General features: G+C 48.4%; 6 protein-coding genes across 6 annotated transcripts; 3 read left to right on the top strand and 3 right to left on the bottom strand.

The window, feature by feature from the left end:
- Positions 1-407: 407 nt before the first annotated feature.
- On the bottom strand, positions 408-2,262 carry N7529_008733 (homeobox domain-containing protein; the record flags this gene model as incomplete). The annotated part of the gene is made up of 3 exons (XM_057244260.1): positions 408-1,835; positions 1,891-2,002; positions 2,090-2,262. 3 exons carry the CDS (start codon positions 2,260-2,262, stop codon positions 408-410), a joined length of 1,713 nt encoding a protein of 570 aa, XP_057095798.1.
- Positions 2,263-3,331: 1,069 nt separating this feature from the next.
- N7529_008734 (sugar porter family MFS transporter) lies at positions 3,332-5,157 on the top strand (the record flags this gene model as incomplete). Its single annotated transcript, XM_057244261.1, has 6 exons — positions 3,332-3,509; positions 3,563-3,842; positions 3,900-4,220; positions 4,278-4,637; positions 4,699-4,859; positions 4,910-5,157. 6 exons carry the CDS (start codon positions 3,332-3,334, stop codon positions 5,155-5,157), a joined length of 1,548 nt encoding a protein of 515 aa, XP_057095799.1.
- A 730-nt stretch (positions 5,158-5,887) lies between these two features.
- N7529_008735 (MFS transporter) lies at positions 5,888-7,277 on the top strand (the record flags this gene model as incomplete). The annotated part of the gene is made up of 3 exons (XM_057244262.1): positions 5,888-6,328; positions 6,382-6,951; positions 7,023-7,277. The coding sequence occupies 3 exons, from the start codon at positions 5,888-5,890 to the stop codon at positions 7,275-7,277; spliced, it is 1,266 nt and encodes a 421-aa protein (XP_057095800.1).
- An 850-nt stretch (positions 7,278-8,127) lies between these two features.
- On the top strand, positions 8,128-8,600 carry N7529_008736 (putative RING finger domain protein; the record flags this gene model as incomplete). Its single annotated transcript, XM_057244263.1, has 2 exons — positions 8,128-8,219; positions 8,414-8,600. 2 exons carry the CDS (start codon positions 8,128-8,130, stop codon positions 8,598-8,600), a joined length of 279 nt encoding a protein of 92 aa, XP_057095801.1.
- A 263-nt stretch (positions 8,601-8,863) lies between these two features.
- N7529_008737 (putative C6 transcription factor) lies at positions 8,864-10,843 on the bottom strand (the record flags this gene model as incomplete). The annotated part of the gene is made up of 4 exons (XM_057244264.1): positions 8,864-9,226; positions 9,280-9,562; positions 9,622-10,045; positions 10,108-10,843. 4 exons carry the CDS (start codon positions 10,841-10,843, stop codon positions 8,864-8,866), a joined length of 1,806 nt encoding a protein of 601 aa, XP_057095802.1.
- Positions 10,844-11,397: 554 nt separating this feature from the next.
- N7529_008738 (GNAT family N-acetyltransferase) lies at positions 11,398-12,300 on the bottom strand (the record flags this gene model as incomplete). Its single annotated transcript, XM_057244265.1, has 4 exons — positions 11,398-11,541; positions 11,600-11,938; positions 12,018-12,071; positions 12,130-12,300. 4 exons carry the CDS (start codon positions 12,298-12,300, stop codon positions 11,398-11,400), a joined length of 708 nt encoding a protein of 235 aa, XP_057095803.1.
- Between the last annotated feature and the right edge of the window lie 219 nt (positions 12,301-12,519).

Raw genomic sequence — 12,519 nt, forward strand, 5'->3', positions numbered from 1 at the left:
GAATGTGTACAATGTCTGGTGTAGAGTGGTCTAAAAGGTCTAGATTAGGGCATCTTCAGGCAACAATCCAAAGAACAAATGCGTACGACACGAATACACTTTCTACATTCTATATCATAGTAGAACCTGCCAGTTGAATCATACTTTGTATTCATGCTTTATAGAAAAATACTAAAATCAGTGGTATTTCAGGTCGTTACTTATACTCATTCCAGGATTAGTGATAACACGTGACAGGCGAGGAACCACCTGCAAGCACATGTCGCGAATCGTGAAGTCAGAGAAAATAAAAAAGATACAGGGCTCCGAACATAGGGAAATTCAATCACAAAGGAAAAAAAAGATGACAGCAATCAATCGGAGGCGCTTCGGAATGTCAAATGTCTATATGATCTTGTATCCCTTCCTTATCGCCAGGCCCCTTGGCTCAACGACAGCAGACCCTGGACACAATCAAGGTCATCATCTTCTTGACTATCGCCCGAGCCACCAGCCATAAAAGCAGAGACTTCTGCGCTGATATCAGGGACTTTGCCTTGCGAGCCGGCTTGCAGTGCTCGATTGCGCTTGCCTCCATTGGTTGAGATACCGAGACCGCGATTCCGGTTGGCATCACGCAGGACCGGCCGTGATGCATGTGATGTGTTCCGGCGACGGATATTTGCCGACTGAGTGCCCGGAACCCAATTTTCCTTGTCAGAGTCACCAGGGTCCATTTCCAGGTTCGACTTGCCAGCCTTGGAGAAGAGAGGTTTGGACGGTTTTGAGGTGGAGGTGATCATGTTCGCCTTGTTGCGTCCGGTCTCAAGTCGCCCCATAGATGAAACAGTACGAGCTAGCTTCCTCCTTTTTTCGCCCATGGACTGGGAGATAGGTGTGTTTGTAAGGTCGGCGTTGGCGGCAAAGCCGTGCCGACCGGAAGCACTGCGTGGTAATGAGCGCTGGCTGCGAGAGTGGAAGAGACCTGGGGAAAAAGCATTCGGTCCACTGCTCGGTGTTGATAGGGCGCTTCTTGCGTCTGTGTCACAGAATGACTCCCAATTACGGGGATCGCGAGAGCGACCGAAAGCCCGGTCCTTTTCGGCCACAGCTACACCTGCCCGCGGCGTAGCTGGGAAGACAGCACTGCTGCTCCGTCGCAGGCTTGACATTTTTGTTCGGCGAACTGAGAACATTGCCACGCGGTTCTTTGATGGCGAGGGTTCGTTTTCCCCGCGAATTACCGCTTTTCCATCCGACGACATCGCAATGCGAAGCGCACTGCGGCTCTTGGGTGGAGACGGCGTTAGTTCGCCTTCTTTGCGTACCATGGCCTCTCCATCGAAGGACATTGACAGTCTCAACGATGGCGGTGACTTGGTTGGTGTGGTTTGTGTGTTTGCTGCCTGCTGATCATTTTCACCGTCGCCTCTGATATCCGACATGGAACGTTTTCTCTTGGGAACCGGTAGGAGAGAGTCCTCCGAGGAGTGGTTCGCCTCTTGGGAAAACTCTTCCTGTGTGGTCGGGGGTGTGTCCTCGAGGCCCTCTGTCGCCACGCTTGTTTGTGTACTTTGTGGTAACTCATGCTCATCTTTATCCCCAGTCAACGGGTCCGAATCATCGGAGAAATTCAACAGTCCCCCGTGCCACAATTTTGATGCCATTTCCTCGCGGTGTTCGTTGGTGTCAAACTGCTCTGCCCCACTTGAAGACCCCGGCTCCGCCGACGCGTTATCATCACTCAAAGGCTGACCGGAAGAATCAAGTAATCCCGACCGCGGGCCGAGTAGTTCGTGAGGTTGAAGTGGTTTGGACTTGCGACGATCGTTCTGACGGCGATTTTGGAACCAAATCTGTGCGGAGTCAGTTAGAAGTGGTTTTTGTGTGTGAGTGCTTGGCATCACATACTTGGACCTCTTTCTCGCCGAGCGACACGCGGTTTACGATACTTGTGCGAGCTGCCTTGTCTGGTTTGGCATTCCGCTGGTATTCGGATTCGAGTATGGCGTGGTCCTCCGGGCTGCAGAATAGTACAAATCGGGTCAATTGACGCGTTCCATAGTACCGAGGACCGACAACCACGTGTTGGTCAAGATAGCATACATACCTAGTTCGCCGTCGCTTTTGGCGGGCTAACAGTTTATTGTCAACACGCGGAGGAAGGTTTTGTGTGAGGGTTTTCTGGGAATGGACGAGGAAAGCGTAGTTTAGAGGATTGGAGTCGGTGGCCGGGAGAGAGGGCGAAGATGAGATCGCCACCGAAGGCTCCGTGTCAGTCATAATGAAGGTTAAGAGAGCATGGAGAGGTCGGAAGGAAAGAAAAGAAAAGTGATTAACACCCAAACCCCGAAGACAAGAAAAAGATGGGAAACGTGAGGCTGGTACAGAATGCAGAAAAAGGCCTTCAAATCGCGTCGCGGTGTAGACGCGGAGTAGAAAGAACGTGGCCCGCGCTAGTAACCAAGTGCACCTCCGAGGTACCTAGTACTTTGGCCCAAGCACAGAAACTTATAGTTGATATTGATCTTTTTTTTCTAGATCTAAGTCCTAATTTTATCTCCTAGTAATGTTGCCTTTGATTGCCATTTGGACGCGTTATGATCTAGATTCCCAGGTATTCCCCACTATACAATTACAGAATTTATAGTGCAGTAGGTGCAGTAAGTGCAGCTAGTACAGTATTTATTACATATACCGTTCTCGTGATTTAGACACAATTGAAATATTGGCAATTTGGTCGCATCTTCTCACATAGCACCTCCAGGGCTACTCCGCACATATAAGCAACAATGTAAACACTTTGGAACTGCTTTCCAAGGTTCTAAACGCGTCTCCACGCGCCCTCACGTGACCCCACGAGGAAGCTCTTCACGTGCGCGTGGAATGTGTGATCTATCGGAATTTATTTTCAAGAATGCGCACCAGGACATTAAGAATGTTATATTGCACCGTAGTACGTCGCATCTTGTTGCATCTTGTCGCAGTCCATCTCCAAAGGGTGGCAGGGTCTGGTCCTACCTGGCCCTAGTGGGTCACCGGTGAAAATCACACTGGAGAAAGGCAAAAGCAAAAAAAAAGGGTCCGCAGCCAATGACTCGAGACGACTTGATATATGAATCGAGTACAATATTGTATCGGAGTCCTCGGATCTCATGAAACGGGATGATTGTTGACTGTTGATGTGCGGGGAATATGAAACTCGGGGGAACTTTGGGGAAAGCGGAATCTCATCCACGGTACGCAGAAATCAATATACTTGGGCCCCCGTAGTGCCTCTTTTTTTTCTTTTTCATACCCAAAACCATAATGTAATTCGCGGAATCCCGAGATTCCTTTTCTTCTTTCTCCAATGGGTCGACTCTTCACCATCTCCGTGGCTGTTTTGGCGGCAACAGGGTCATTTTTATTTGGTTATGACTCGGGCGTTATGACTGATGTGATCGAGTCTCCCAATTTCCTGGGATATTTCAACACAACGCAAACTTCAGCTATCATCGGAGCAATCAACAGCACCTTCTCTGGTGGAGGTAAGTCCCACGAAGCAAACCCGACAAAGAGAAGAGTCTCATCTTTTCAATAGCGATAATTGGGTCCTTACAGGGTGGATTGACCATGGACCGCTTCGGCCGCAAAGCTACTATCCAATTAGGCGCTTTCCTATGTCTCATCGGGGCCACACTCCAAGCAGCTGCTCAGAATCTCTCGATGATCCTGGTGGGTCGCATTCTGGCCGGCTGGGCCATCGGTCTGATGTCCATGGCCGTCCCCGTGTACCAGGCGGAGTGTGCACACCCACGGTCTCGGGGGATGATCGTGGGACTGGCGCAGCAGATGATAGGCATGGGGTTCATAGTCAGCACGTATGTACTAAAACCCTAGGGACAATTGAAAACCAAAGCTGATCATACAAACTTTAGATGGGTGGGCTACGGTTCCCTCCATGCACCAGCGACAAGCCAATTGCAGTGGCGGCTTCCCCTCGCCTTCCAGGTTGTGCCGGCGCTGGTTTTGGGAGTCGGCATGTTCTTTTTGCCGGAGTCGCCGCGATTTCTTATTGAGAAGGAGCGGTACGCCGAGGCCCAGACTATTCTTCATAGACTGCATTTTGATGGCTCGAATGCAGCCTGGATTGAGTCGGAGTATACTGGTATTCGTATGGCAATCGAGGCAGAAAAGAAAACCACAGCACCTGGCTGGATGGCCATGTTCACAGTCCCCCAATGGCGGACTCGATTACTGTTCGTTCATATCTATACTTCCTCGTGTAGTTGGTTCCAGACTTACCAACTTTGCAGACACGGTGTTGCCGTACAGGTGTTCACCCAGATGACTGGTATCAACGTGATTGGATACTACCAAACAATCATGTACAAATCCCTTGGGATCACAGGAAGCCGCAACACGCTTGTCGCAGGTATCTATAACTGTGTCGGCCCGCTTGCCAATTTATTCTTTGTAGTATTCATTCTCGATCGTGTCGGGCGGCTTCGGCCCATGCTATTCGCCACGGTAGCCATCTCGCTTGCTCTAATCTGTGAGGCGACGTTGAACTCACAGAATCCCGAGGGCAACCGTGTCGGTTATAGCATCGGCGGAGTATTCTTTATTTTCCTAGTCTCGATTATATTTTCAATGTCTTTTGGTCCTTGCAGTTGGTAAGTATTTTTCATTCCTGATTGCACGATAGTGATAATGCTCATTATTTGTTTGCTGCAGGGTCTATATGGCCGAGGTCATGCCAATGCAGATACGCGGCAAAGGGAACGCTTTTGCGGTTGGCATTGGGAACTGGGCTGTAGCCACACTTTGGAATCAAATATCCCCCGTTGCTTTGGGTCGGATTCAATGGAGATTCTATTTCGTGTTTGTGACGTGGAGTAAGTGTTAACTTCCACTGGTGGGCGATTGGGGTTTGCTGATTATCTAGACCTATGCGTCTCCCTCCCCGTCATTTTTTTCTTTTTCCAAGAGACTAAGCAGAAATCCCTTGAAGAGATTGATTTGCTGTTCGGCGGGCGTACAGTGGGCCTGCATGAAGGAGTGACGATGGAACGATTCGATAGCATGCCAATGCATAATTTCGACAAGGAAGAAGGCATATCGACCAATGTAGAAGATACTTCGGATTTGTCTATACGAGCTATACGAGTCCGATCCCGAGACTCCAAAAGGTGACTTCTTCCGGCAAACGATGTGCCGGATGCCCCACTTATGCAGAAGAGTGCAGCGAGACTCGGGTTTATTTCTCATCTTGGCCCGAATCCCTCGAGTTATTGTAGGGCGTAGAAGCATGCTGTGTACTAGATTATGCTTTCTCGCCTCCACTAACTTGGCAAGGCTTGTTCTTCCGGAGATGTCTCTATCCGAACTATTTATACAGGGGCCACAAAACGTTTCTTGTCTACTGTAAGTAGACCACCGCCAGAGGACTATACATAGCAACTTGCCTTGTTGGTTCTCATCTTCTCATTCGTTTTCACAAACCCCAAGCCCCAAACCCCAAACCTACATATGTAGTCAGCCGTGTTTGAGAAGAATATCAAGAAACTACTTTCACATGGCCAACACGATGAGAACACTGATCACTGTCGCTCGAGAAACAGAAGGTCCGACGCCGAGTCAACAAGGGCCAAATACCTCGAATCAAAACCATGATCTAGAAGCAGTGGCTGGAGCCGAAAAGAAAACAGAGCAACATGACCTTTTCGTGGTTGATTGGGATGGACCCGATGACCCTAAATCTCCCATGAACTGGCCGTCGTTAATAAAGATACGCCAGCTTGCAGGAATGGGATTCAATAGTTTTCTGACGTGGGTTGAATCCTTGATGCACAATGATAGAACTGCTTGGCTTTTTGTCGGTTGAATTGCACTAACGCAATACAAAAGACCTCTTTCATCCTCAATGTTCGCCCCAGGTGAGGCCGACGTACTTCGTGAGTTCGACTCAACAAATTCAATGCTTGGGTCTTTCGTTGTGTCCATCTTCATCCTCGGATACATGGTCGGTCCCCTGATCATCGCGCCACTCTCCGAAATCTATGGTCGTCTCCCTCTGTACCACATCTCCAACACGCTATTCCTAGTATCCACCATCGCATGTGCAGTAGCACAGACCTTCCCGCAGCTATTCGTGTTTCGATTCCTTGCCGGTGTTGCAGGCAGTTGTCCCATGGCCCTTGGTTCGGGGACAGCAGTCGACCTCATCGCGAAAGAGAAGCGCGCTGGCGTGATGGCGCTCTGGGCATTGGGTCCCATTCTAGGGCCGGTGATAGGCCCCGTGGCTGGATCATTTGTTTGTGCTAATATCGGATGGCGTTGGGTATTCTGGATAATTGCCATTGCAGTGAGTATCAAGTCCTTCACCGAGCCGGACCCCCTCTAACGATCGTATTTTAGACGGGCGTGATGCTGGCAACGACATTTCTCTGCTACCGCGAAACATACGCGCCGGTCCTTTTAGAGCGCAAAGCCGCCAGTCTTCGGAGCCAGACCGGCGACGCCAGCTACAGATCCCGATTCGACAAGGGCCTGCCTCGAAAGGAAATGTTCTACATGGCCGGCGTCCGGCCGTTCAAACTGCTGTTTCTATCCCCCATTGTGCTTATCATGACCCTCTTTGGAGCAGTCTCGTACGGATACCTGTATCTCATGTTCACGACGATCAGTGCCATCTTCATCGACACATATGGCTGGCCGCAGCAGCTGACGGGTCTTGCCTATCTCGGCTTCGGAATCGGGTGCATTATAGGCCTCCTTGTCACAGGCAGTGTGGCCAATAAGATCGCCGCAAAGCATTCGGCGCAGGGCCGATTTACGCCAGAGTCTCGTTTGGGCCCGATGTTGGTTGCTTGTTGGCTCTTGCCTATTGGATTGTTCTGGTATGGGTGGTCGGCGGAGAAGCATGTATATTGGATCATGGCTTTGATCGGTACGGCCATTTTTGGCTGTGGACTGATGTCGGTTTTTGTAAGCTTTGCAGCTCCCATGCTTATTTTTGTTTCGTTGAAAACTTTCCTTCTGACTGACAAATCCTGTAGTTATGCATCAATACGTATCTAGTCGATTCTTATATTCAATTTGCTGCATCAGTGACGGCAGCCAATGCCGTGACCCGGTCGCTGGTTGGTGCCTTTCTCCCGCTGGCTGGGCCATCGATGTATAGTGCACTGGGTCTGGGCTGGGGCAACTCTTTATTGGCATTCATTGCCCTTGCATTTTGCATGTTTCCAGTGTTCTTGAGCCGGTATGGGGCGGCTGTTCGGACTCAGCCACGATTCCAGTTGAATTTATGATTCTAGACTCGGAGTTCTCGAATACTGTAACGTTGTAGAACCCTAGAATGTTCGAGGAATGCATACAATCCACTCAATTCTATTCAGTTATACTGCAATACAACCCTTGCACTGATAAAGTAGGGGAGTGGAGCAATGGAGGCGCATTAGGGTCTTGGCCGACTTTAAAACGCAGTCATGCGATGCAGTACTTCCCCGGATTTCCCCAGGTTTTGACGGTTTTATTCGATTATCTAGAAGTGAATAAATATACAGGTAAGTAGTGTGTATATTACATGTAGGAATAGAATACAAGACTTAGGGTGAAAACAATAACAAAGAAAATGCAACCTTTTTCCTTAGAAAATTATCAACATTCCAACGCCACAGCTTATCCCTTTCTCGTATTCCACTGATTGGCCCCGACAATGCAGGGAGTAAGATACTCGGCACCTCTCATTGATCTAATTCATCGATCAAAAGGCAAAATACCGTGTATCCACAAGAGCTGTCTCTTCCCCGCTCTGACGGGTCGATCATCCCCAGATCAAAGAGTTGTTGATGCTTTTTCTCACCCTTGGTCCTTGGTGATTCTTACACTCTTCTTTACTCTGAGAGCATTCGAATACGGTACTCGTTCGCTCGTGTACTCCGTGACTTGAGCTCTTTTTTCCCCGCCACTTCTTGTCCTACTTTACCTAGTCACTTAACCCTTCACTTCTTTCCGAGTTGCGCGACCGGGTCGTACCACCAAGCTCCTCTTCTGATTTTGATTCCTTTTTATTTAATTTTGCTTTCGGCCTTAGCCAGCATCAAATCTATCTGGTCTGCGAACTTTCACCCCGTTCGTGCAACGGACAAACCCGGAAATATGGCCCAAGAGGAGAAACTCAAGAAGAGCCATATGGCGATCGTTCTGGGGATCGGGCTTGGAGTCGTGCTACTGATTGTGTTAAGTCTTATGTGAGTAATATCTGAGTCCTGTGGTTTGGAGATTGTGGTGTTTCATTCCTCGCACTTTTCTCGCCGGAAAAGTTCCCTCCGTTGGTACTACTTGAATCATGCCATTCCCTTCTAACCGATGAAAAATCTAGTTTGACAATACTAATAAACCGCCGGGACCGGCAGTCACTCCTGAAGTCAAGAAAAAATCCCAGTGAGCGTTTGCGCAAGTTGGATAAGGTCTCGCCAACCTGCACACTCGAGAAGTGGTGGACTACCACGAAGGGAAACCTCGGTTTGTCCGAGGCTGTTGACGGGCAATTTGTGTGGTATGTTCATGCTCGTTTGATCACAAGAGCAGCTGTTAATTTGTGTGCAGCGCAGTTTGTTTGGAGCAAGTAGACCGCGCGCAGGAGATACGTGAATTGCGGTGCTTGCATGTCTTTCACCGAGAATGCCTGGAGAAGTGGTTCTTGGGAGACCACTTTAATTGTCCGCTCTGTCACCGCGCCTACTATGTGAGCGACACACCTCCCCGCAACGATTATGTGTGGATGGTATGACCAGATACCATCCTCGATCAGAAAGGGGAGACGGCGATAGGTTAACGACGTTATGAATCGAACATGTCTTGAGATGGGGTTCCATGTGTTCATGGCCAGTTTTTAAGCTGTAAACCCCTCGTCTAGAGGCATACCCTCTGGGTTGAAATCCCAGATTGTATTGTAGTTCGACCAGCTCAGGAAGTCATCGAGGCCCGACGTACAATCGTCAACGACATGTTGCTGTGCAGGCTGGGGATCCAATAGCTGGTCCAGAATGCGAGACAGTTTTTGCTCGGCTTGTTTGCAGGTATAATGGTTTCCATGGCCGGGGCCTGCAACCCAAGACAGAAAGGAAACGAACACGCTGAGGTTGCGAATAAGTTCAGCACGCGGGAGTGGAACGGCATGCGGTCCAGGTTCATGCGATTGGCGCAGAAGTTCTAGCAACAGAACGCTAGCCGAAGGAACACCGTATGTGAGAACCTGGATCCGTCAGTATACCTCAGTGTTCCGTATGCCACAAAAGCAAATCATACGATCCAAGAAAAGGGTCGGTCCAAATCAACCATTGGAGTTCGGAAAGAATTGACCTGAATGACAATAGCCAACACCCGGCGAGATACGTCGCAGAGATCGGCTTGTCCAGTATTAGTGTCTCTGACAACTGCTCGGTAAAGCAGGAAGCAGGTGTAGAGATAATCCAAGTAGAAATAAACAATGGTCAGCCACCCCTGATGGAAGAGATCATTCGACTGTCGATCATATCGAAGTTGGTCTGGGGCTGCTGCCCATATGGCGCGTGATTTGGCTTGAATATCCCTATATGAAGAAAATAAAGTGAGTGATAGGACCCCTTGTAGGATAACCGGGATACATACTCGGACTTCTGAATCAAATCATGTTGCTTGTGAGTTCCCAGTACAACCTCGAGGGTTTCCTCCCGAATAGTCCCTAGTTGATAGCGTAGGCGCGTGGGGGTGACCTGGTGTAACAAGCCATTCCTATTCCAGCCGGCATCATCAAGTTCTGAGATAGCCTTCTCCAGGACATCGCCCCCTGCAACCAGTACTTCATCGCTCAAATCTAAAGGGGCAGTGAGCGTGCAGAACCGTCCGTTTAGCAGTGGAGGCCGTCCGACAAAGCTTGCGAGCTCTTTATCAATGCCGAATGCGGCAGTGAAGCATCGCCTGCGCCACTGGCGAAGGAAAAATGGACAATTTTCAGTGCCATCGTTTTCTAGGTGCAGTCCAGCTGCATAGATCGTGGATACCAGCTCACCCAGTCGACGCCATGCTTGGTAACCTAGGTAAAATCGAAATCATTATTGGCGGGATATTAATAGATTTGAACAAGGAATATCGTACTTGAATCGCCATATTGCAGTGATCGCAGGATCGTATCGTGGAATTGTAGCATCGCTAGTAGTTCGTTTGCGGAGGATGCCTGGTCACAGAAATTTAGACACATTGTACTTATCACAGTAACTTGTTCCAACAAGCGATCTTTTCCCCGCGGGTCATCTGATCCTTGAATAATGTCAGGGTGATTATCTGGCGTGACAGCCAATTGCAGGCCACAAAGGGTAAATATAGAGCCGAGAGCTTCCCAGCGAAGATTGCGACCGGTGAAGGAAGCAATGTATTCTTTTATAGTCATGGCCTTGTGTGTGCGCATCGGCCTAGATGTGTTTTGAAAGATTTGATTTGAGAGTTCTTGCAGCTGTGTGGTCGGATCAGTGAGAAAACTCTCAAAGATACTGCGCACTGAGCGCAGAGTTTCATCCATGACCATTTTTGGCACAATGGTGTTCCATGTCCGTAGATAAAATTTCTCAACCAATGTCTCTCGTACTGTCAGGTTGTAGAGAAACCGTAGTACATCAACCCCGGATTGGAGTCGATCGGGGTCCACTGCTAATCCCGCAGAATAATCTGTGCTCTCTTCGGCCTCGAAAGTAATATCATTACGATGTTCAGTTAGGACTGCTGAATAGCTTATTGGGCCCAAGTAGCCAGGTGATGCTGAGGGTGGCTCAAGTGGCAGAAACAGACGCCCATTACCCAATGAACCTGGGCTAGATGCACTGTTACATTTTAGCATTTTTGGCCTTTGATCTGCTGCAGGGGGTTCTTACTTCGAAGTTGGTTGGCTTGTCAACCGATTCGGAACAATCACGGGGTTTACTGGACCTGAGGATCTTCGTCTAGTCATTGGAGCTGGGTGATAGAAACATTTATCACTGATTCGTTTCGCAGCACATCTGCGACAGATGGGCCGTTCATGGTCACATCGCTGTTTGGATCTCCGACAGGGCTCACATGACTGCAAAGTGCCATTTCGACGTGTTGCCGGCGATTGGGAACGTCGTTCATCGTCGTTTCTCATGGCTCTTAGGATATACAGAGCTCGGTTGTCTCGGAAAAGAGAGAGAAAGAATAGCGAATGAGGCGGACGCGCGAGTGGAAATCATCCCAATTAGGTTTAGCGTGTCAAAAAAGAAGTATGGAAGTTGGCATCTCTTCAATACATACAACATCTTGTTTATATATCTTATAACTAGTATCTTTTATAAATTCAATCTTCGTGTATAGATGAGAATTATTTGAGCGAGATACTCTTATCGATGATGTATCAATTAGAAGCTCCGGTATAGTTTATTGCTCTCCTGCAATGTCCTTCCTCATGAAAACAGTCTTCGTATCCCAGACCTTCCCATTTCTATCAGCAACACCATAATAGTTTTGTACAGTCTTGATAACCTGGTATCCTCGGCGAGTGTACCACTCTTCGTTTGTAGACTGCAGAGAAAGTAAGTAAATTGGACAAAGACACTGATACTGCAACCACCTCCCATACCTTTGGAACACTACCAAAAGTTGCGATTGCAAATTCTTCTCTTTTTTGGTCATCTTTTTGAACCGTGTCAAGCATCAAGATCTTGGCTGATAGTGGTTCTCGGACTGCCATGGCCTCGACTTCATCCATGGCAGCTCTTCCGATGCCCTGCCCTTGGACAGATTGGCTCACATAGAATGTTTTTATCCAGAAAACACCTTCAGAAGGAATATCCAAATCAATTTTCTCTGATTCAGGATCTTTGGCATCCAGAGAGATATGGCCGATAGGGACAAATCTTTCTTTTGTTGGTTGGCGTGGAACAGCATAGATGGTGGTAGCCGTATCTTCAAGTGTTTCCTGCATGTAGTAATAATTGCTCAGTAAATTCCTTCTAGGCTACCTACATACACGTAGGTAGAAAGTTGGAACTTCATACCTTTTCCTCTTTCCCAACATCAGCTCTTGCCTGTGACTCATCCGATGGAAGGACCTGGTGCTGGATGTAAGCACTCTTGATGTTCATTTTGCTCCATTGGATCAAAACCCACAATCCAGAAGATGCACTTCTCGCCTTTTTGTTGTTGGATTTTCCATTTTGTTTGAACTTTGTCCTGGTGCCAGCTGCATTCCACCCGTTGCTTCACAAGCCACTCCCGATGGACCTCAGAGTCGGCATCCCAGGGAATCAATGTGACTTTTGAGGCTAATTCCGTTGTCATATTTCAGTGAGTAATCTAAAGCTCAACTATAGCAACAGAGGAAGAGAGAAGGGAAAAAGAAAGAAACGCGAGTCTTGCAAAAACGTTTATAAGCTAAAATTGTTACAACCCCGCCACCGGGGCCCCATCCGATGGAACACGGGGAAACTATTTTTCGCCGTAGACACGCCCGGGTGAGTCACTCAAGTGTCAATCCAATCACTAAACCAAAAACATTAC

Source organism: Penicillium soppii (genome assembly GCF_028829465.1).
Source record: "Penicillium soppii strain IBT 18220 chromosome Unknown utg000006l, whole genome shotgun sequence".
NCBI classification, from domain to species: Eukaryota; Fungi; Ascomycota; class Eurotiomycetes; order Eurotiales; family Aspergillaceae; genus Penicillium; species Penicillium soppii.